The sequence below is a fragment of the Trachinotus anak genome, unplaced genomic scaffold (assembly GCF_046630095.1).
Source record: "Trachinotus anak isolate AG129_WGS33_773 ecotype Australia unplaced genomic scaffold, CSIRO_AGI_Tana_v1 ptg000012l, whole genome shotgun sequence".
Classification (NCBI taxonomy): Eukaryota; Metazoa; Chordata; class Actinopteri; order Carangiformes; family Carangidae; genus Trachinotus; species Trachinotus anak.
Genome location: NW_027273863.1, coordinates 12,821,440 through 12,844,265, shown reverse-complemented (window position 1 = coordinate 12,844,265; position 22,826 = coordinate 12,821,440). Strand labels below are relative to the sequence as shown.

General features: G+C 42.1%; 1 protein-coding gene across 2 annotated transcripts in view; it reads left to right on the top strand.

The window, feature by feature from the left end:
* LOC139629056 (ephrin type-B receptor 1-B) overlaps positions 1–22,826 on the top strand; it is a 152,292-nt gene that overhangs the window by 78,489 nt on the left and 50,977 nt on the right. For both annotated transcript variants that reach the window (XM_071491404.1, XM_071491405.1), the window contains exons 4-5: positions 11,727–11,882; positions 20,282–20,617. In XM_071491404.1, the coding sequence (XP_071347505.1) occupies positions 11,727–11,882; positions 20,282–20,617 (492 nt within the window). The remainder of the gene's footprint in view (positions 1–11,726; positions 11,883–20,281; positions 20,618–22,826) is intronic.

Here is a 22,826-nt window from a genome sequence, read left to right as displayed (position 1 = left end):
TGACAATATTCCCATGTGGTTAGACACTGTTAAACTTTTTTTTTGCTGGTTAGTGTCAGAATTACAGTGAGATAATTATTATTTTGAAATATTTATAAATGCAGAATTTTGTTGATGCTATATTACTACCCAGCCCTCACATTTTATTGATATGCATAGAATTTATAGGAGCGTCAGTATAATCCACTGTCTGTACAATATTAAACAGCTCTCTCTGAAACTTCTTCGATGCTTAGAAATCTCAATCTTTAACTGGCAACTTCCAGCTGCTCTGGTGCCTTTTGTAAAGTTCAATATCTTGGTCATTCATCAACACTTGTCCATCACTGTCCATCAGCCCAGTGTATGACTTCCGGTCTCCATCAAATCAACAATGCGTGAAGATGTACATGCAGTGTAAGGAGGTCCCACATGGACGCACCCACTTAAGGCACATACACAAACACACTTGCAATCACACAAAATGAACACATATGTTTGCCAGTTTCATAGCTCAGGGCGTATTGACTAACGCTGGCTGATAAAGGTCAATTCTGTCCAGATTTGCACAGGTGAGGTGGGGGCTGTAGTTCACCACCACACACAGACACAGACACACTCGCACACACACACACACACACACACGCACACACACACACACACACACACCTTTTTTTGTGTTAGTGTGTTTCTGTTTGTCTGGAACGGGATACAGTTTTCTGATAAGGTTGTATAGAGGTCATGGGGATGTAAATATGACATGAATATAAATGTGCTGTTGGCTCGGTTACCTTCAGAGGATTTCATGGCTGCAAGTGCATTGTGTGCCAGCAATTGGGGTCAGTCTCTGTTCATTCACACAATGCAACAGAATACTTGATGAACACATCGGTTTGGCTTTGTACAGTAAAAGCACAATATATTTTCATGCACGTCATTCATCTATTGAGTTTTCTGGTCATGTCTGTGCCTGATGTCCACAGAATCGTTGTTTTTGTATTTATAAAAGCACACCCATCCGGAACCATGAATGGAGCTGTCTCTGTTGGGCAGGACAGATGCATAGTTGCTCTAAACAGCATTTATTATCCAGCCTTTTTTATTCCCTGTTGCCTATTGTCAGCCTTAGAAATAATAGCACGGCCGTCACTAAGTATGCAATGAGAAATGGCTGCTTTGCACAACACAGATATTGTGGGACTCCACCAACAATTTGAATGACTAGATCCACTCCTGAGTGCTTTCTCACTTTGTTTTGTTCTCACTTCCCCATTTCTCTGTCTCTCCCTTTCTCACACTCTTATTTCCCTGATCCCGGTCACTTTTCCTCTCCCACGCTTCACACATAATTTCTGCTTTCTCTTTTGATGCAGAGCATTTTATCATTACTTCCCATTAGGCATAATAGCAGCAGGGGCAATGAACAGCGGACATGCTGGTACAGCTGGAGGAACCTCCTGCTGCTGAATGCATAATTGTATTAATAGAGCTGTTTTTGTGATAGCTGATGTTACCACCATCCAAGGGTGCAGCACTGCTCCTGATGACCTCACCATCACTCTTTCCTTCACGCCTCCCCCCACCACTCTTCTGTTCTGCAACCTCACCTATCCCCCTCTTGTCCTATCATTAGCGATGCATTCTGTAGCCCGAGGGCAGCCTCTAAGCTCACTATTGGATTTCAAAAAGCCAGACTTATGTTTTTCCTCTCCTTTGCTTGTTGTTGTCATCCACATCCAAATCCACTCTACCGCTAACCTCTGGCCTCCGACTGCGTCTGATAGTCCTTTTGCCATGTGTGAAAATGTCAGTGTGACAGGGTGTAGGTGCTTACTACTCGGTCATAGGTTGGGGATGGAAGGGCCTCCCTTGGTGATAGTCTTTGAGATCATTGGTGGAAAGGGTAAGCAGTGTTCAGCTGTGTAATTCCACCAAGGGTGCTTGTCTTTGCCAGAATATTTTGGTGTAAACATTGTGTTATGTACGCTCAATTAGGAATCAAATTAGGGAATGGTAAACAGTGAAGAGACCTTTGTTTTCCAGTTGTTTTATCATTCTACTCCGCCGCTACATTCAGTCGTGCATAATTACTCACCCCCTTCACAGGCCTCTACACTTATTAGCGGGGCCTCAATGCTGAGCCAAGGGGCTGGGCATTTCAAGATACATCGGTATTTGAAGCTTTTTTTCTTAAACCTTCCTTCAACTATTCTCAAAGCATTTGAACATAAATGGACTGGTGAGGAAGTAATCAGGGCTTTCAACTAGATTTGGATGGAGGTAAGATAGTTGTATCTCTGTATTAACATCAGATTTTCTTCTTGCATATTTATTCATTTATTTATGAAAATGTAAATCTACATGTATTAATCCAGAAACCTTCTTTCCTGTCGTTACTGTACTTCTAGTTTAAACAGTTTTCCAAGGGCTATTTGTTTTACACACTAGCACGTCATAGTGCTGTAACTGTTTTAAGGCATTTCCTTTGCTAATGTTGACATGAATAAGTACAACATTGTGCTCATATAACAGTCATGGCCATTAATTGTGAAACAGCAAATTGCCGTAACATTTTGTGGTATTTTCTCATGAAAAAAAAATTATCAATTGTGTGTCTATCCAAGATAATATAGTCCAGGTGATGTTAGCTCCTCCTGAAAGTCTTATTTTCTATCACAGGAAAAGTCTCCCTGAAATACAATCACACACGCTTCATACCATCTCTGTTGGCTCACTCTCTGTCTGTTTGGGTGATATTTTGGTGACAGATTTGTAGCTACCAGCAGGTAGATTGTTTCCTCGAACACAGCTGCTGTGCAGCAATCACTTGATTGTTTAGAGTTCAGTACTTTTAGATTGGAAAATAGGACAACAAGGACAAATATGAAATTTAAGGATATGTACCTGCAAGATGAACGAATGAATAAAATGTTTTTCTCCTCTTAATTAGGACATAACAATGAGTCTAGCAGCCAGTAAAAATAAAAATATAAATAAAAATCAGTGCGCAGGGCCAGGTCTTCCTGGCTCAGGGACCTTATCTGTCAAAATCCTTGTTATTCCAATACAACACCTGAAAGTGTCTCTAATTACATTGTCGCATGAAAAATGTAGTTTATATTCAGTCAATATACAATATAGGTATACTGCTTTAATGCCAATCAACTTAGCAGGAAGCCTGAGCTTCACAGAGACATACATACAAATACAAAAGCATCTAAAATTAGATAATATTTCTCTCAGTTTATCAACAAGCTATATAGTTTGTTTTGTAGCTGCTACTTATAGCTACTTAATTTTACTATTCACTGGATCTTTTAGTAGCATAAGCTTTAAAATCAAACAATCAACAATATTTGCAATGTTTATTGTTTATTGTTTATTTAAGTTTATTGTTTTCCGAAATGACAGATTACTGTGGCTAATCTGTAGGCTATGTACAATAATAACTGTGGTGTATCACGACATTTATAGCTGCAAACTCCTAGTTTGAAGCCGAGATCTTTGATCACATCCACGTTCATGCACTTTGTGAAGGATTAACAAAAACAAAAAACTAATTTTTCACCTGAGCCTATTTTAATGCAATAAGCAAAGCCGCACAGACAAAAGGTCCCTGTGTCACCAGATTTCACGACTGGCTGACAAAGATCAAACTCATGCTGAATTTCATGTGACAAATTCTTTGTGTTTCTGTATATTGTTAGTGGCTATTTGTATACTGAATACTGCTTGAGCAAAGCCTTTTGTCTCTGTCCCTAATTCCTTCACATTGATTTATTGTTTACAATTTACAGTTTCTCATCAGGTTGAGCTCTCCTCGTGTCAGAACTATGAGCACAGGAAAAAAAAAAGTTTGAAGACTGTAAATGTAATAGACATTGTTGAGCAAAGCAACAGCAAAGGAGCAAAAAGAGCAAGAGTGGGCATCTTTGGCTAACTGCTATAGATTAATTGATCTAGCCATGAAGTTAATGAGCTAGATCCTTTTTAAAAGAGACAAGTGCTGAGACAGAGGAAGCTAATGGTCTCGCACAACGTGGAGTGGTAAGAAAGAGAAAGCTATTTATCTTGAAACATATACTTTATTCACTATATGACAGAATTGCTCGGTAATTGACAGGGCCTGTAACTGTTGATTTTATTACTTTATTACATTGCATGTCATGATCCACGGACAGTTCACAACACAACACTCAGCAGCTGATATCTAGATAAATGAATAGACATTTTCTGTAAGGGTGTTGACAAATAGGATTTAGTTTGACAATATTGTTTGTGAATACCTATAATGTCTAAATGGGTAATATAAGCAGCTTTTGTGTCTTTAGTTTGCTATCTGAGTGAAGTTAGGCTGATCAAATCAATACTGCAATCATAATGCAATCAAACGCTGACAATAAAATGCTCCTTTCTCATATAACTCCCACTGACTGATTTTACCCCTCATCAAGTAACTCTGCATCTCGGTCTGTCTTGCCCCTTTCTGTTTTTTCTGTGATAGCTGGCAGTGGGCAATGAGCCCACTAGTCCCCTGTTAGGTTCTGATTACAGTGTAGATTGTAGTGCAAGCACATGTTACTGCCTGCTGAGTGGCGATATGTTTCGGAGAGCAGTTTTCTCTACTACCTTGCCAGCCAGGATGGATTGGCACAGTGGAGTTTCCTGGAATACCAATGCCTTCTCATATTCCCTATCTCTTCCCCCTGCTCCTCTCTGACCACTCCTCTATCTGGAAGATAGGCCCAGTACCTTAATTGGCACATAGCTGCATCTCCCTAGAAATAAAATTGACCCGAGCCGCTGTGCCAGCCGCAATACAGAGTGGCCAACTGCCAACACAACATTCAGCTACGACGAGTCTGTGTGGAGCGAAGAGATTATATAGCTCTCTTGATCTGTATCAAGCCCATATTATGCACAGACATACATACACATGCACATGCAACTCATGCATGCACTTTCGGTAAGCCAGATTTCCCAGTCGGCTGGTCTGTCATTGGCCGGCTGTTCAAAGGGAAAGTGTGGGCCAAAAAAATACTGGCGGTGTTGTTACCATGGTAACAGTCTGCCCAGGGGCGTGGGCTGTCTGCTAAATTGTTCATTGGTTTGTTAAGGCTCAAAAACGCACGCACACACACACACACACACACACACACACCTTAATTTTAACAGAACATGTCTTCATATATTCAGTGTCTAGCAGATAACCTGCTCTGTTCATTAGCATTAGTGGTCAGACTGTTGGATTTCACATCCATATGTGAAGCAGACTATTTTCGAGAAATCACACACAGGCTTATTTATTTTCTTTAGCTGGACACAGTTTCATCTTGTAGTTATTTTACTGCTGCACTGCCCTCTATTGAATCCAGTCAGACATGGTTTTCATGTTGAGTGCTATTATTTACAGAATATTACGACATCGCTGGGTGTCAGATTTGTCTGTTTCATCTAATTTTTCTCCTATTAATGTGTTCTTTGTAGACATTGCCTCTCTCTTCTCCTACAAGACCACACAGCAGTATGGCCCTCTGTGGAGTTACAAAGCCAGCCTAATTGGAGGATGGCTGAGCTTCCTTTAGGGGGTTTAAGCGTTGTTCACCGAGGTTTCTGCAGCATCAGACGTTGCTGTATTAGCCAGTTGAGAGGACAGGTATGTCAAGATGGAGTGGTGTTTGGACTAAGGCAGCAGAAAGTTTAGAAGGAAATCTATGTGTGTGAATCTATGTGTGTGTGTGGGTGAGTCTGTGTGTACGTGGGTGGTGGTGGGTGTAGGTGCATGGTTTAGCCTGGTAGAGAGGCTCTGACAGGGCCAGAATGGAGAGATGATTAATGATCGAGGGGGGAGCGTTCTGTGGGAGGAACCGCAGCTCTTAACAAAAGCAGACAAGGTATGCTCCAAGCACTGCACTCTTTCTGCCATCCCTTTATCCCTGAGAAAACCTCTCTGGCCCTCTTTTATTCCGCCTTACATTCTTTCTTTCTGTGAGATTAGAAGGTGATGACAGGGGGTTGTGGAGAATTACACTGGCCAGACTTGCCAAGTGATGTCACCACTGCGAACCCTGGATGCCTTCAAGTTAAAAAAAAAAAGAAAAAAAGAAAAAATGGCCGCACATGTGAGAAGTTACATACATCGGAGTCCCAGATCTTGGACTAAAATATTTAGTCCCTTTTGACCCATGTTGGCAGTTTATGAGAAATATGCAAAACTGTTCTTGAATCAGTTTCTCTGAATGAATAAATCATAACCCTAAAAGGCAGTTTACCTCGACTTTTAATATCCTGCGGGCATTTTCTGATGATTCTGACAAGCCTTTGTTTCAAGCTATGCCTCTGTCTCTAATAATTGTATTGTGTTTTTCAATGACCTTGTGGAGAAACGGAGCACCTGGGTTGGAAAAGCAGCTCATTACGTGGATTGTGGCTGGAAAATGAACAATGACAGAAGAGGGAGAGTGAATACCAATAGGCTGCAGCACTGATTGCCTTTTTGTTTTAAGATGTTGGCTGTCCGGCCACGTTTTGTGCCCTCTTTGTCAAACAAACATATTTGTTTTTACCATTTGATTGATATTCTCAGGTTTATCACTTAAACTAATCCATGCAGGCACACACTTGGCGCGTACGCAGCCTCCTGTGGTTTGAGTGGGAGAGAGCTGTCTTTCTGAGTGACTGAGCAACAAAATAACGAAATAGGGGTCAACTGGGGTCTTGACCCGATCATAAGCCTATCTGTATGAGTGTTTGTGAGTGAGTGGGTGTATGCAGGACTCCAAAGCCTTTAAAGCCTGTGATCCATCCCATGTGATGGATGAGGGACGGGGTTAAGGGTGTTATTGGGGGGCCAAGAGTTGTACTTAAGGGTAACTGACGCTAACTCATAACTTGTGCCCTTCGGTTGGTCACGCACCCTCTCTGTTGTAAAACCTCAGACAGGCAGAGTTGGTATTTGAAAGCTGAAACTAGAAAAAAAAAAAAAATTAATTCAATAAAACACATTCGGCGGGAAAATGCTACGTAGGTTTCATCAGGGAAATAACTATTTTACCAAAGAAAATGTCTTAACGTGAGCCATAGCTTTGATGTGCTACACTTTAGCGCTAATGGTCAATACTGCAGCACTGGAGAAAGATTTAAAGAGAGAAATATCTCATCTTACAGAATGGAACTCTTTCCTTTAAATTTCAGATTTATCACATAAGCTCGACTACCTTTCCACATCAACCGCTGCATACGTTTGATTTCATTTCCCACAATTTGCTGCCAAGCTTTTTCTGGTGGTTTAATAGCTCATACATACTTCAGAATGACGCCAAAAGAAAAGTCAGGGGAGGGCTTAGCGTACTGTGACTTTGATTGGGTTTGAGCAGGAAAGCCATTTCCAAACCCGTCTTGGTTATAATCCTTTGCATTTGCTTCTGCAACTCCTATCTGTACGTTTCCTTTTTATCTTGCGCACACCTGCTGATGCTTGCATGACAAGTTAATATAATTCTTGATCCACTGTGTCCATAAATCCCATGTCTCCAATTACCTGAGGTTCTTATGGGTTTTATACATTTTACAACAGCACATTCTAAACACATGCACCTTATGTGGCACAGTGCCAGTGTGCTTCCATGTATGATGTGTTGCCTGCAGTGCGCACTATATTATACGCTCAGCAAGCACATTGCTTAGCCTAACCCCAGAGCACTAGCTCCCAGTTCTGCTCATGAGACTGGCTCATATTGCTAATCTACTCATGTAACACTTGTCCTGGCCAATCAATACATCACTGTTGTGTAGAAAGGAGGATGAAATGTTTTCCCCAAAATAACTTGAAATGTGGGTAATACAAAGCTGATTTAAACGCCTCTTTAAGAGCTAGATTCAGATCGAGATTGCCGTCATTAGCCGTAATCTAAAGAGGAAGGGCGCCTGCTGGGGAAATGACTGACAGTGAAGAGATCATCATCTCATCTCTCGCGGTCAGGCTTGCTGTGACATGAGGTCATCACAGTTAGACTGTGATGAGTAGCGAGCAGTGATCCACAGCTGCCATACCACTGTCAGCTCACTGCAGAGTGAACTCGAGACAGGAAGAGAGAAAGACGGGCAAACTTAACAAGGATTCAAACCTGTCAGTCAAGGCAAGAAGGCAACAAGGGGAGGAAAGGTGGAAGAAGAGAGAGAGCAATTCATTACCAGTGGGACAGACAAAAAAAAAAGATGTGAGGGCAGGGAAGAAGTAAGAAGGAGAGAACAATGCAGAGAGAATCCGGCAGGGACCACTTGAAAGGGAGGAATGTTTTGTTTCTGCATACAGCCAGTTCAGTTGTGGGTTATTCTCCCACTGGGGAGACTAATTGCTTGTTGATCTAATGTTCTATCCCCTCCTGTCCCTGAAAACCAACACATTTGTTGAGTGATGGGTCTATGTGTTTTTTTTCCTGCGGGACAGGAACTCCTGGCCTCATCCAATCTAAATATTCACAAATCAGGAGAAAAGACTTTGGGCTCGGTTCCAAATTCGATGAAGCGTAACACTACTCGGCCCATCGCCGCCTGCCCTTAGAACGAGACCTCTGAGGGTTTGCAAACATTGTTCACATCACTTTCTCACTCTCTCTCTCTCTCTCTCTCTCTCTCTCACTTTGCCCATATCTGTTTCTTCCTCCCTCTCGCTCTGCGAGGCAGATCAGTGAGCAGCTAATTAATGAGTTTAATGTTACGATTCATGCACATATTATGTGTCCATTAGAGAAAGAGCCTCAGCACCAAGGTAGAAGTTATAATTTAGATGGACATTCATCCTGTGCTTTGTGTGTGTGTGTGTGTGTGTGTGTGTGTGTGAGTGGCTGCCTGTTTGTGTTTGCATGGCTGTCACTTATCTCCCCTGCTATAACGCTGATCGCAGCATCTTCAGTTGTCCAAGGAGGAGGCGGTAAATTATCTCAGGTTCTGTAGAACATACGCTAGTCAAGTGGTGGAAAATGTGGGTGCGCCATCTCATTTAATGAGGTCATCAGTGGTTACATGTGTCGCCGTTTTAGTCAGTTCAGTAAACGCATTCTGGAGGTGAGGATAGCAATGATGCCAATACGGGAGTGTTTGTCTGCGTTATAGAGTGTGTTTATTTGAGCATGTGTATAACAGTGTGTGTGTGTGTGTGTGTGTGTGTGTGTATGCATTGTTCAGCTCACCATTTTGCCTTGAGGCATTTCTTCAGTGCTGCTATCTCAGATGGCTGATTCAGCACAGCCTCCCCTTCTTTTCTTTTCACTGTTGTCCATTTATGAGTGTCCAGGCTAGCTACTGTCTGTCTGTAAACACACAACCCGAGGGCAGAACCCAATGCACACATATTCTGCTCACACCCCATTAAACACACTCTGAACAACTTACTGTGATCCCTTTTCTTAAGAGTCAGGGCAATAGATTTGCAGCGTGCATGAGTGTGTGTGTGTGTGTGTGTGTGTGTGTGTTTGTGTGTGTGTGTGTGTGTGAGAGAGAGAGAGAGACGCCCATGTGCATTGCTCGCCCTGATGTATGAATTTTATACAGCAAAGATGATGACACATAAGCTCTCTTCTCCTCTCCTGCTGAAAATGAATTTTTGATCTGTGTTTTATCGCCTTGTAATCTCTGATATCTTTGGAAGTTATTGCTTTATAAAACAGCTCTGCAGCAGATTTGCGCTTCACCATATGACCAGGGAGAGGTTTTAAGAGTCTCAATGTTCTTGTATTAGAGGGAGCCTGATCTTTTCACACATGAAATCTATATATTCAAGAGAGTTGTCAATAAGTCATATTACGTTGTCAAGAGAGGTTGGAAACTTCCACTCACACTCACTAAAAAAAAAGAGGCTCACACTCCCCTATAGAAACATTATTGACTTGACAGCACTCTCTTACAAACCCTATAGGAGTCTATTATATTCTTTCACACATGCATCTGCAGCTCGGGAGCCTCCACAGCACAGCGATGTGTTTTGCTCGCAGGGATATCCTTGCGCACTGCAGCTGTGCCTCACAGCTCTTAGGGTTGTTCTACAAGCTGTTTGTGGTTGTTGTGGTGTGGTCATGTATGTGTGTTTGTATGTGTTGGTCTGGTCGTGTGTGGACAGTGTTGTGTGACTAGACTTGAGGTCAGTCAGTTAGCCTCTGGTGTGTCTGTCAGCTACACTAAAGGAGATGGGAGTGCAGCCACTGTTGGGGGGCAGCAGCTTGAGTTTTGTTTGTGTGTGTGTGTGTGTGTGTGTGTGTGTGCCTGTGCGTGTGCGTGCATGATGCCTCCTCTCTCTCCTTCATCTCCTTTCTTTCTCGCTTTTTCTTGATCTATCTATCCTTCTCTAACAGCCCATTTGAGAGGCTGGCTGAATGGTATGAATGGAGGAGTCATAAAAACAGGAAGCTGCCCTTTTCTTTTTTTTTTACAGCGCAGTAAAGTAGACTCTGGCTTCCAAACCCAGCCTCTCAGTGAATTTTTTTTAATGAAGCATAAAATTTTTTAATTAAATCTTAAAAGCCTGTTGATACAAAGGTCTAAAGGTTTTCCTCACATGGCAAGTGTGTTCTAGTCTCCACTGTCCACACGGCAGCGAGGAGGAAAGGGACCAACTCCTTGGTCATTATTGCTTTAAATAACTCTCCATTTACCAAGCTCTTCATGAACATTGGAACAGAGGGCTCTTAGTCAGATACAATGCAACCAATTTGCGGTGAGCAGATCCAATACCAATTTTACCAATCTATTTAGCTATTAATATCTGAAGCACTTGCTCATCATGTTCTTCTGCTCTTCTATTGAACCTTTGTTCTTGTTATGTATCTTGGCTGCACGTACTTTATTTTCCCTTAGCAATTCTCATTTTTGCACACTACCCAGTTGCTACTGTCATAGTTAATTCTGAGAGAAAAGGAGGTATAACTGTGTTTTTACACAAGCGTAAGTATATCTTACATTCCATTTTTCAACAACGGTCGAGCCTTTACAATCTTTTACTCCGGCAAACAGATGCAGCTGGAGAAATTGTAAGACGCTTGTCCCATTAAATTTATAACCCCACCCCCTCTGTATCGCAGCAACACACAGTTTCCTCCCCCATCAGTAAGCCTGCTAAAATATTAAACATTTATCATAGTTATTATAGTCAGTAAATCCTTCCACACAGTGCAAAAAACCCCTCAGCTTTGTATTCTTTTGGGATATGAGGGTAAATGGATTAGGTTATTGTCTGGACTAAGGCGCAGCGATATCAGCCACAATAATCTTTGTCCTCCACCACAGCCATTAAGATTTATAACTCTGGCACGTAATGGCAATGTCCCCAAAGTCCACAAATGTAATGACGCGTTGCCTTATGTTGCTCCATGTTGCTTCACCTCTTCAGGACTGTTAAAATGTGCACCTGAACACAGTAAATGTGACAGCTGGTTGCCAGCTGACCACTGACAGTAATGTTCTGAGACTGTCGGCTGGCTATATTCCTAATAACATCACGGATAGGAAAGCAAAACAAACTAACCAAACACGCTTTTTGTCAATATGATCAAACAGTCATGTAATGTGGCCAGAATATAAACTGAGAATGTGATAAAATATTGCAACTGGGGGTGAAAAAATACGAACAAAAACTCTTTTCTGTCTCTGCATAAAATTCTGATGCATGGCACTGGGCCCATGATATTCTGTCTTTTTTTTTTTTTTTTTTTTTTTTTTCATCATTTTCTGACATTGTTTTTCTGTTCCCACAGCATGCCCACCGGGTACCTTCAAGTCGACTCAGGGTCCTGGTCTGTGTCTACAGTGTCCTCCTAACAGCCGCTCCACAGCTGAGGCTGCCACCATCTGTGTGTGCCGCAACGGCTACTACCGCGGGGACGCTGATCAGCCGGATGAACCCTGCACAAGTGAGTGTCTTGTATATGACATTACACACACACATTAACACTGTCACACACTTACATTAGTGTAGGACAAGCACCTGTGATAGGCATCCGCGTATGCATTATCTGTTTGTATATGTAACATCAATATTGAATAGACTGGTCATGCATATAAACCACTATGCTAGAGATAGATTTTCGTCTGTCTCAGTGTCATCAATCCAGAACATGCAGTAGTATTTCAATAAGCATGTATCTAGAGGCCTAGTTGTCCTTTCACTCCGGTCATAATTATTACATTGCAGGGTTTCCACCATTGACGTCTCCATCACTGTGCCAATGAGCTTCCTTTCTGTTTCCTCCACAGTTATCGCCCTCTCTCTGTCTCTCTTTCTCGCTGGTCTTTCTTTCTGTCTGTTATCATCCCCTGAAGTCCTAATTACTCAGGCAGATGCTGCGAAGCTTCCACACTGTCCTGCCGTTATCCACTGGAGATCCAATAAGGCCTCTCACAGCATCATAGTTATCTTAATATGATGTAAAAGAAATATGCTAAGCCTTCCTGCCATGCCTGCTGACACCCAGTTACACTGAAGAAGAGCACTGTTAGACCCCAAAAAGTTTGTTTACCTCTCTTCCTTTGCTGCCACTGGGGAGTGTCTTAATGGTTCGTTCTCCTCACAATGGCTGACCTGGAAGCATTATTGGTGTGGTTATGTATTCATTTAGCCCTGATTTATTCACATAGACTTGGCTAATTGGCTTCAGAAATGAGCTAAGGAACACACTCCTTTCCTAATCGGCTCACAGCTGCACAGTGTAGCCTTCATGACTAAAACGTGTATCGAATACACCTCTTCTGCCATGTATCCTTTTTATAACTCCGAATAAGTGCAGAGGAACCTCAGTGCAGCATGGCTGTCTGTCTGACTATCTGAGCGTTTCCCAAGTGTAACCGTCACCACCTTTAGGCTTTGGATGTTCTCAACGGATGACACCCCACTTTCACCTTGAGTTTTCTCCGCCCTCCCATGGTATACTACATGGCTCTCTGGTGAATTGGTGAACGCTCCATCAAGTATAGCATCTGCCTCTACCTTGAGGCCTTAAATTTTCCCCAAGCAATCTCCACAACAGCTCCCCAGTGGAGCCTCTTGAACAGATCCCTCCGGTCTGTGTGCAGTTTCCAAATGCAGCCTGTTACTTTTTTTCTGTTTTCAATCATGCCACTTTACCTCTAATCTTATTGTCTCTGTTCTGTTCTTTTTCCTCATCACAGTTTTCCTCTCCTGCTCTGTACACCTTCAATCCTCCATATAGCTTCACATTTTCAATGTAAAGCACATGTAATGAAATGTGCTATATAAGTGTTGACATATGACTGTTGACATTTAGGATAAACTAATTTGGTTTTTAATGATAAGATTTTCTAGGTGCTTGGTTGCATAAGTACGTAAAAACAAAAAAATACCCACTATTGCTGTCACAATTACACAGTGCACTACAAAATAAAATATTCATTACAAGAGACTGTATCTCAATTCCTTGAAAAATGCTTTTTATCTCCCATGCTTAATTTGAGTTAACATTCATTTGCAACAGCACAGTCAAAACCTTCTCTGGTGGTTGAGCCATACAGCATGAGCTTGATGCTCAGGGTACCCTAGATCGCAATTTGGGGGGTGGGGGGGGGGGGGGTGGGTGATCCTAGTAAGAATCTCTTTAATACTGTGGGTCCTGATAAGAGCACTGCTTGAGTAGCTTAAATCAGGCCAATCTGTAGCAGCAGAAGTTGTAGCTTTAGCTCTTCACACTGGCATCACAGGCGTGTGTCCCTGTGTGCTCCAGATCAGTCTGATTAGCTTGCTGATGGATTGCCCAGCGCCTGGCTCTGTCAACGGGGGGGTGTGGGCTATAGCGTGAAGCCCCCATCCCTACCCCCTTTTCCCTCAGGAACGTGCCAAGGATGCGCTTCAAACTACCCCTCCACCTCCTGCCCCCCTCCTTCTTTATCCTTACCTTTTGTCTTGTGCTGACTCCAGCTCGTGCCTGAGGGGAACACCAAGTGTTCTGTCTTGCAGCATGAAGCCCACTCCTCTCAGTTTGGCTACCCAGCATAGTTGGCATTGGGACAGTGGTTTGCATTGCACTGCATCCCCTCCAGGTCACTTCTCCAGGCTCAAGGCCCCAGTCTGACATACCTCTACCTCCCCATAGGTGTGCAAGAGTGGAAAAGAATTAATGTGTACGTGTGAGAATGGTGCCATGGGGCGAGGTCAGCCAGCTTCAACATACTGGGCCAGTGGGTTTCTCTCAGTGTTTGAGTCAGAGGAGAAGAATGACAAGCTGAGTGGAAACTGAGGGGGAGTCAGGCAGCGAAACCAGCACTGATTGCTCCGTAGGGGAGAAGGGATGCAGAGATGGAACTTCCTGGTCTGAGGAACAGTGGAGGAGGGAAGGGAGTGATGGGAAAGAAAGACTAATGACATAAATCCCATTAATACTATGGGAGGGATGCAACAAATTAAGATTTGAATCTGTACATTTGAAGGTTTAGTCTCAGAAAGAATGAGGGATTGCAGATACAGGCACAATACAATGTTGTAAATGATGTAAAAACATGCTGCATATGCATCTTTATGTCTTGGAAACCAACACTACCAGCCTCTAACCAATTCATCAGGAATGTAACCGAATCAACATAAATATAGGGGATGAGTGGGGAAATAGGATGGTTCTGATGGACTTCTACATTCCTGAATCGTACCACACTGGCTCTGATTCGTATGGCTCACACTCAATACTCATATCTGTGGCCTGTCCCCAAAAGCCTCCTTGAGCCCTGTCAAACACAGTCTACGCCTCGTAACACAAACAAAACCCATCAAAATTCCTGACTGAAAGAACAGTGTTATCTGTTTTTCCATTCTCCTCATTATCCTATTTAGTTTTTTTTTCTTCTCTGCTCGCCTGTTCATTCCTCCTCCTTTCTCCTTGTTCTGTTTTCAAAGAGAAAGAGGAGTGAGCCGTCAAAGTGCATAAATATTCTGTTCTCTCTCCAACCCCAATCCCCCCCCCCCTTTCAACTGTGTTGTCAGTTCTGGAGTCAGTTGAGGGTGCTTCCTAGAGCTCAGCAGTCAGCTGGCCAGTTTCCTCTTTCAGTAATGCTGTAGTGAATGGAGCTAAGTTAAGGTAATTGTCTGGCCTACTTTAATCCCTGTACTGGCTTTGGAGGACATAATGCTCCATGCACATATCTTCAAAAACACACTAGTGTCTCTCGCATCAAAAGCTTTATAGATGCAAAGTCATGTTCAGCTATTCTAATTATTGTAGAGTCATGTTGGTGTGTCCATCACTCTTTAGTCTGATAAAGAAAAGCTTCCACATATTCATATTGTATTGCAAGCTGCACTGCGCACACACATTATTAGTTCTTATAACATGTTTTATTTCATGTCTCACCAGCCCACACAGCCCTTCTTTCTTTCTACCAGCTCCTCTGGCTGTGATTAGTATCTCCACATAGGGACCTTCTGTTGGTCCCTCAAGGCCTGTTTCACATCATAAAAACAAACAGTTTGAAAGAAGAGAAGCTCAGACCTCAGACCATTCAAAGGTTCATATGGTGGATGAGTAAACAATGTGTAGAAGTGTTTATTCTGGGCACTGCACCACACTTTCCAAAGAAGAAAATTGGGCTGTGGTCTTTTACAGTCCAGGTGGCACCTTAAAGCCTTCTCAATACAAGGGCAGCTTTGCATACATGTGACTAAATCCACCTGTAGCAGTAGCCAGTCACACAGTGAGTACTTCATCATTCAGCTCTGTGCATGAAAGGCATTGAGAGTGGTATGACACTGTAATGATAATGCACAAGATGATGCTGCAGAATTTTAGAATATATTTAACTGAATGCCATTATTACTCGCCCAGATGAGTTAAAGATACGGGGTAGCAGGCGGCCTGGTAGTCGAGTGGTTAGGGCGTGTACCATGTGAGCGCAAAACGCTCTTAGCAGGCAGTCAGTGGTTTGACTCCCAACCGTTCTGACTCTTTCCTGCATGTCATTCCCCTCTCTCTACCCCATTTCCTTTTTATCCAAGGCATAAAAAGCCCCCCCCCAAAAAAAGAGATAAGGGGCAGCACATTACAATTGTTTATCATAGGGACATATGCTTATTTAAAAGTAATATATTAGATTTTAAACAATAACATAGCATAAAACAACTATTTTCCAACATAAAGTGGTGTATTGGTGCCCCAAGCATAGAACTCAGCCGCCCCCGTACGTGTTGTAATCGAAGCTTCTCTGTTCTGTGTTTTGGCATCTAGTCAAGCCGCACATGCATTTTATTGCATGTGAGTACCTCCCTGTTAAAGCATTGGCCCTCCTCATGTTTATAAAGACACAGGCACCACCCACATGTGAGATGCACAGTGCTGTATGCAGTGTTCAGGTCAAAACGACCTTCCAAAATTTCCTCCCCCTGAGGAAACCATGTTTTTGGCTAGAAGGCCTCCCACACAGAAAGATTAAGACCACAGTGTCGGCACACTGACCATGGGGATTACCAGCTGAAATCCCAGTCCAGTGGTGGACCCTAGAAACATCCATAAAGTTTTATTCTGTAAAAACCCCGGCTCCGTCAGTCTCTTTAGTGATATTTAGCTGACGCTGAAAAGGCTAGATGTTGGTCTAGCCTTGTACTGGATGTGTCTAAACAGACCTAACTGAATCAAGTCAAGTCAGCTCAGTGATAATTAATAATTTGTCTCCATGTTATTTATGAATAATACACACATAACACATAAAAAATGTGTAATTTATGCCAGCAAATCATCAGGTTCAAATTTTTATGATGCACTGCATTTTTAATTACAGTATGATCTGATACAGCAGAATAAATTTTTAGAAGGTTAAAAAATCCAAAACCGTCTTTAAATAGTCATATATATATATATATATATATATATATATATATATATATGTGTGTGTGTGTGTGTGTGTGTGTGTGTGTGTGTGTGTGTGTGTGTGTGTGTGTGTGTGTGTGTGTGTGTATATATATATATATATATATATATGGGATTTGGGGATATATGGGATATTTTCAGTTCATGCAATCATTTAACCATTTAACTTCCCTGAATCACAGTTTTGGCAGCAATGACATTGATGTTGCATGTAAACACAAGTGAGTCTATCTGAGTGAGTACAATTATATTAACCACGAGTAAAACAAATGAAAGGCATTCAATGAAATACTTAAACATTTAATTTTCATTTTAAATTGTTTGTGCTACAGTGTTAGTTATATGCTAAATATTTAAAGATGACAGGGCATAGACTATTTCCACAAATTCAACTTACAAAGGCACGTTATCTGGCTGCATGTTTGCTTAGCTGTGTATTTGTGCTTCCCTGAACAACAATATTGATTTCCTAGCTGGTCTGCACTCTCCTTTCCATTTGGTCATTTAGTCTCATCATGTGCCACTGAGATTGCCTTTAAAGGGGACAAATAATATGGCTGACTGGGAAGATAGGATTCACCAGAGCACCAGTCACATTTATATTCCTCTTAAAATCAGTTCAGCTTTATTTGTATGCAGCCAAATCATAACATATTTGTAGGAGGCGAGACCAAGGTTGTCCTGATGATAATAATAATAGGTGTAATAGTGTTAATACTTAATAGCAACAATATAAATAAATAACGATAACAATAATAAAAACAATAACATTAATAATAATGAGTGTTGTGTAGTCGTGACAGATCCTGCATCCAGATCCTGCAGCAGGAAATGTATATGGTGCTTCCTGATAATATTTCCTAAAGGAAGCATATGTAGGGTGAGAAGTATCGGCCCCAGCACAGACCTCTGCGGAACTCCACAACTAAAGTTTGTGTGCGTGGAAGAGTCATTGTTAACATAAACAAACTAGTATCTATCTAATAAATAAGACATAAACCTGATAGACTTAAACCAGTCTATCTAGTGCGGTTCCTAAAATCCCAATGACATGTTCCAGTCTTTGTAATACAATCTTGCAATTGATGGTGTCAAATGCAACACTAAGATCTAGCAAGATAAGTATATGCTTTTTCTGTGCTCTGATGGAGTCTAAATCCTGAATGAAAACCTCCAAACATACCAACATGGCAGAGGTAGAGCACATACCTCCACCAAGGCCAAACAATCCTACACATGTCTATGAGATCCAGATTATGATCTGGATCTGCAACAAATCTCAAAACAGGTCTCAACAACATACGTATGTCTGACTTTTTTACAAGGTTCATACATTATTTCTTGAGAAAGGTGTAGAAAAATGTCCCATCTGGAAACATTGAGGAAAGTGATAAAAAATTCCTGGATCTGCTGTTTGAACCAGATCGACACCAAAATTTAATGGGTTCTTTCCTGGCCCATTTTTGTGCACAATGCAAGTGTCCGTACTGAAGAAAAATAATGTGTTCATACGTCCTCATTGTCCTTGTGTAAAAGGCCTGGCACTTAACTGTGACTGTTGTGATTAGACTTTAAAATAGAGCCCTTACTGCATTGTAATACATGTCAGACAGAGCACAGGGGCTGCTCGGAGATAACGTTTTGCCACTATAACCTAAGTGAAAGAACATGTATGTAAGCATAACCAAATCTGATTGGCATAGCTAAATGAACTCCAGCTGAAAGCCTGTAAGTAACGTTCTCAACAAATTAAATCTTATGGCAAATTACAACAGCCGAAGGCCACAGTAATAGTCTACAAATCACTGGTTAAGCAGCAGTCACATTTGATCTCTTATGTGTATGTGGAGCCTGTTTGTATTTGGGATGAAGGCGTGTGATGCTTCGTTCACACCTCAAGCAGGAATTTTTTTTTCCCACCATTGTATGGATACATTGGTTTAGACAGTGCAGACACAGAGACATGGAAGCAGGTAGTTCAGGCATGTGTATTTGTGCCACATGTATTTTCTACATGAGCAGATGTGCACTGCTTTTCACAGCAATGCAAGTTTAGGGGCAAGTGCATGTGTGTGATTAATGACACAGGGGATACAAGCAGTGTGAGTAACATATGAAGTGTCTATTGTGCGGCCCCCAAGGGAAAAGGCTAAAGTGCTGCCAATTCCCTCATATGGTCTGTTCCAGCCAACACACACCATTTTCTGTAGTATTTTCCATCCACATACAATACATCTGGTAGCATCCAAGGACCAAATTATGTACCATTTGACCATGTATTTGGAGCACTAGCTGTCCTCTCAGCCAGACCATAGTAATCACACTATGGGGTTCACGCCCTTCCTGTTGCTGACCTCTCTGTTGTTGAGCCGCTGTGCCGCGGTCGCACCAGTAACAGTGCCATTCCCCCACCCTTGTGTGTTCTGTCGCTTTGTCCCAGCTCCCCAGGGCTATCCCACATGGCTTTGCAGCAACAATGATTAATTGTGTCTGTGTTGACTGAAGTAACTAACTGCCCCATGCCCACACCAATGGGAAACTCAAGTGCTGCATCATAATATACTTAAATATCTGTATGTTTTGTCATAGTTTTCTCATGGGTAAGAGGAAAGGTTGCTGGAGAGCTGAGTAATTGCTCGAAGGATCTCTAGAGTTGAATGATTCTTAAGTTTCACAGTAGTCATGCATCTAGAAATGAGTCAGTTTAAATTCTCTTTTAATGATAAAGGTCAAGCTTTATGGAGGATAGACTGGTACCAGATCAGCTCTGCAGGGCAGCCTTGCTCACTCTAAGCAGCACTGACTAAGGACTTTGATGAGCTTCTGCTTTATTGGCAGTGTCTGGCATCTGAAAAGGAAGAGCCGTTTCTGAGCAGCGACAAGGACATTGAGTCTCGGTTAAGCAAAATTCTATACTACCATTTGAACACATTTCAGCTCTGAAAGAACTGTGCTCCAATTGTGGGAGTCTGAACAAGCCACTTCTCTGCCCCCTAATATTTAGCACCCACTCAAGCAAAAAAAAAAAAAAAAAAAAGTTTTATTATTTCTTGATTTCTCTCTCTCTGTTGCCTTTAGGTTTCTGCTCCAGCTGTGGGCTATGAGGGAGTGAATGGGAGCGTGAATCTCTAGAGCCACTTGGATAAGAATACTCCATGCAACACTGCATTTTGCTAAATAACCAGTGTTTGATAGACACAAATGTTTTGCTGTATGATCTCTCTGGGTATGAATGGAATAAATTAGCATTCCAATTGTGCTGAAGATGGAGAAAAATAAGTAAGAGTTGCTCTTAGACAACAATATTTATATTTATTACAGGTTGTAAATTGGCTATATTGACCCAACAGCAGGCAGTTGTATAAAACTTTCTTTAAAAGCAATACATTTTGCTTTAAAGATCACGACAGTGTGCTTTTTGCTTACATCTTTTTTCTTTACATCTACAGGTGTCCCATCCAGCCCAAGAAATGTGATCTCCATTGTGAATGAAACCTCTGTGATCCTGGAGTGGCATGCCCCCAGGGAGACGGGTGGTCGCGACGATGTCGTCTACAATATAGTGTGTAAGAAGTGTCGGGCTGACCGACGCTCCTGCTCCCACTGTGACGACAATGTGGATTTTGTCCCACGGCAGCTGGGTCTGACTGAGACCAGAGTGTTCATCAGCAACCTGTGGGCTCACACGCTCTACAGCTTTGAGATACAGGCCGTCAATGGAGTCAGTAATAAGAGCCCGTATCCCGCCCAGCACGTCTCCATAGACATCACCACCAATCAGGCCGGTAAGTGGCAGCTGCGGCAAGGTGTGACGACGATAATGATGATGTTGTGGTGGCAGTGATGATGATGATGATGATGATGATGTCTATACTGATCTATTTACAGTATCATCATCATCATTGTGTAACTTTACATACTGCCATTGTGGGTTTTTTCTTTCTAAATCTGTCTTCTGTCACTGCCTTTATTTTATTTTATTTCATTCTTCTGAAATAGCAAACCCTGCTATTATTGCATACATATACACATACACGGAGAGGGACAATAACAGACTGCAGCGTATCATCCACTCTGCAGAGAAGGTGATTGGCTGCAATCTTCCATCCCTCCAGGACCTGTACGCCTCAAGGACTCTGAGGCGTGCAGGGAAGATTGTAGCTGACTCCTCCCACCCTGGACACAAACTCTTTGAGACACTCCCCTCTGGCAGGAGGCTGCGGTCCTTCAGGACCAAAACCTCTCGCCACAAAAATAGCTTCTTCCCATCTGCTATTAGCCTCATCAACAAGGCTAGAGAGCCCCACTGTTGCTGATCAATTGCACCAATCACCAGAAAAAATTCCTTGTATGTGAAAACATACTTGGCAATAAAACTGATTCTGATTCTGATTCTGATTCTGATATGTAACATTTCAGCTCAACATGCTCACTTCTCATGGACGTTCCAGGAATTCTTACTTTTTAAGATAGGTAAAAAAAAAAAACCAACACATGTAACTTATGAAACCTCTTTGCTGAGGTTTCCATCCAGAGGTTGAAGGCCGGTTGCTTCACACATCTCTTTGTTGTCTCGTTTGGTCTTTGTTGAGCTGCATGGCAAGTCAGTACTCCTCACCTCACAAAAGGCTACACCCCAGTTGGAACCTGTCTTTAAACCTTCACATTTATGCGCTGAAACACTCCTGCTCTCTGAACAAAAACAACAAGAGATTTAATCTTATGTAATTTTGTCCCTTTCATAAATTTAAGTTACACTGAGCATTTGACGTTAGGTGTGACCCACAAAGCCACCATTTCTTAGTTGTGCTTTGCTGACAGCATGTTGAACTGCAGGTTTCATCTTTAGTGTTGTGTAACAGCTGTCCACATTCAACTCAGTCCACTGTTCAATACTTTAATGTCAGACTGGACCGCACCCAAGATAGATACACAGACAGCTGCTATTTTCAGGCCAAGTTGAAATATTCTTCACTCCTACTCTCTATCTCTCTCGCTCTCTCTGTCCTCTATCTCCTTGTCTGTCTCTCTGTATGTTTGTGTTTGTGTGTGTGTGTGTGTGCATTCTCTGCCTTTGCCTGTGATGGATCTGAGCCCAGCCAATGAAAATGACCTTCATCCTGTTATTTCTCTCTCTCTCTCTCTCTCTCTCTTCCCTCTCTTTCTCCCTGTCTGTTTCTCTACATGTTTGTGCGTGCATGTGTGCTCATCCTCTAACTGAGCCTGTGATGGGATCTGAGCCCAGCCAATGGAAATGACAGGTGGAGGATACTGTCTTTTGCCGATCCTTTTTGCTACAGCGTTTTTCATGCTCTTGTAGTTCTTTGACTTGTACACAGAAGCACCTATCAAGGGACAAATATTGACCAAGTGAGAAATTTAAATGAGGCTCTTCATTTTTCTGTGTTTCTGTGAATTAGGCGGACCGTGAAAATTGCAGCGTGAGCTTGTGGGACCTAATAACAGACATGAGGTGGAGTTACAGTGTTGTGAAAGACAGGCAATTTTTGGTCGAGTTCATGCCGGCGAGGTTCTTGTAAAGAAAGAGTTACAAGTTTGTCATTTCAGGTCCCTTGAACTTTTTGTCGGCCATGCACTATGAGTTTCTGTGTCATGTTTTCTGTCAAGTACAGTGAGCATTCATGTCAGCACATACATATTCTGATCCGATGGTGGAACATGTAATGTCAAATGAATTCAGAATTACTGACGTAGATTTCCACTTTGCAGAATGGACTTCACATTTATCTCAAAGACTGGTGAAATAGATATTGCTTTATCCAGATCCCCTTTGTATAGGAGTACATTTTGAAATTAAGTTTGACTCAGTTGGTGGAGGGCATATAACTTGTTTGATTATGGCGAGGAACGTAATGACCAACTGAACTGGTCTTTGTCTGAGAATGAGTCAGGGGAGGAGTGGGTGGGAGGGAAGACAGGGCAGGAAGGAGAAAGCAGGCGCCTTTTCTTTTTTTTTCTTTTTTTTGACCAGAC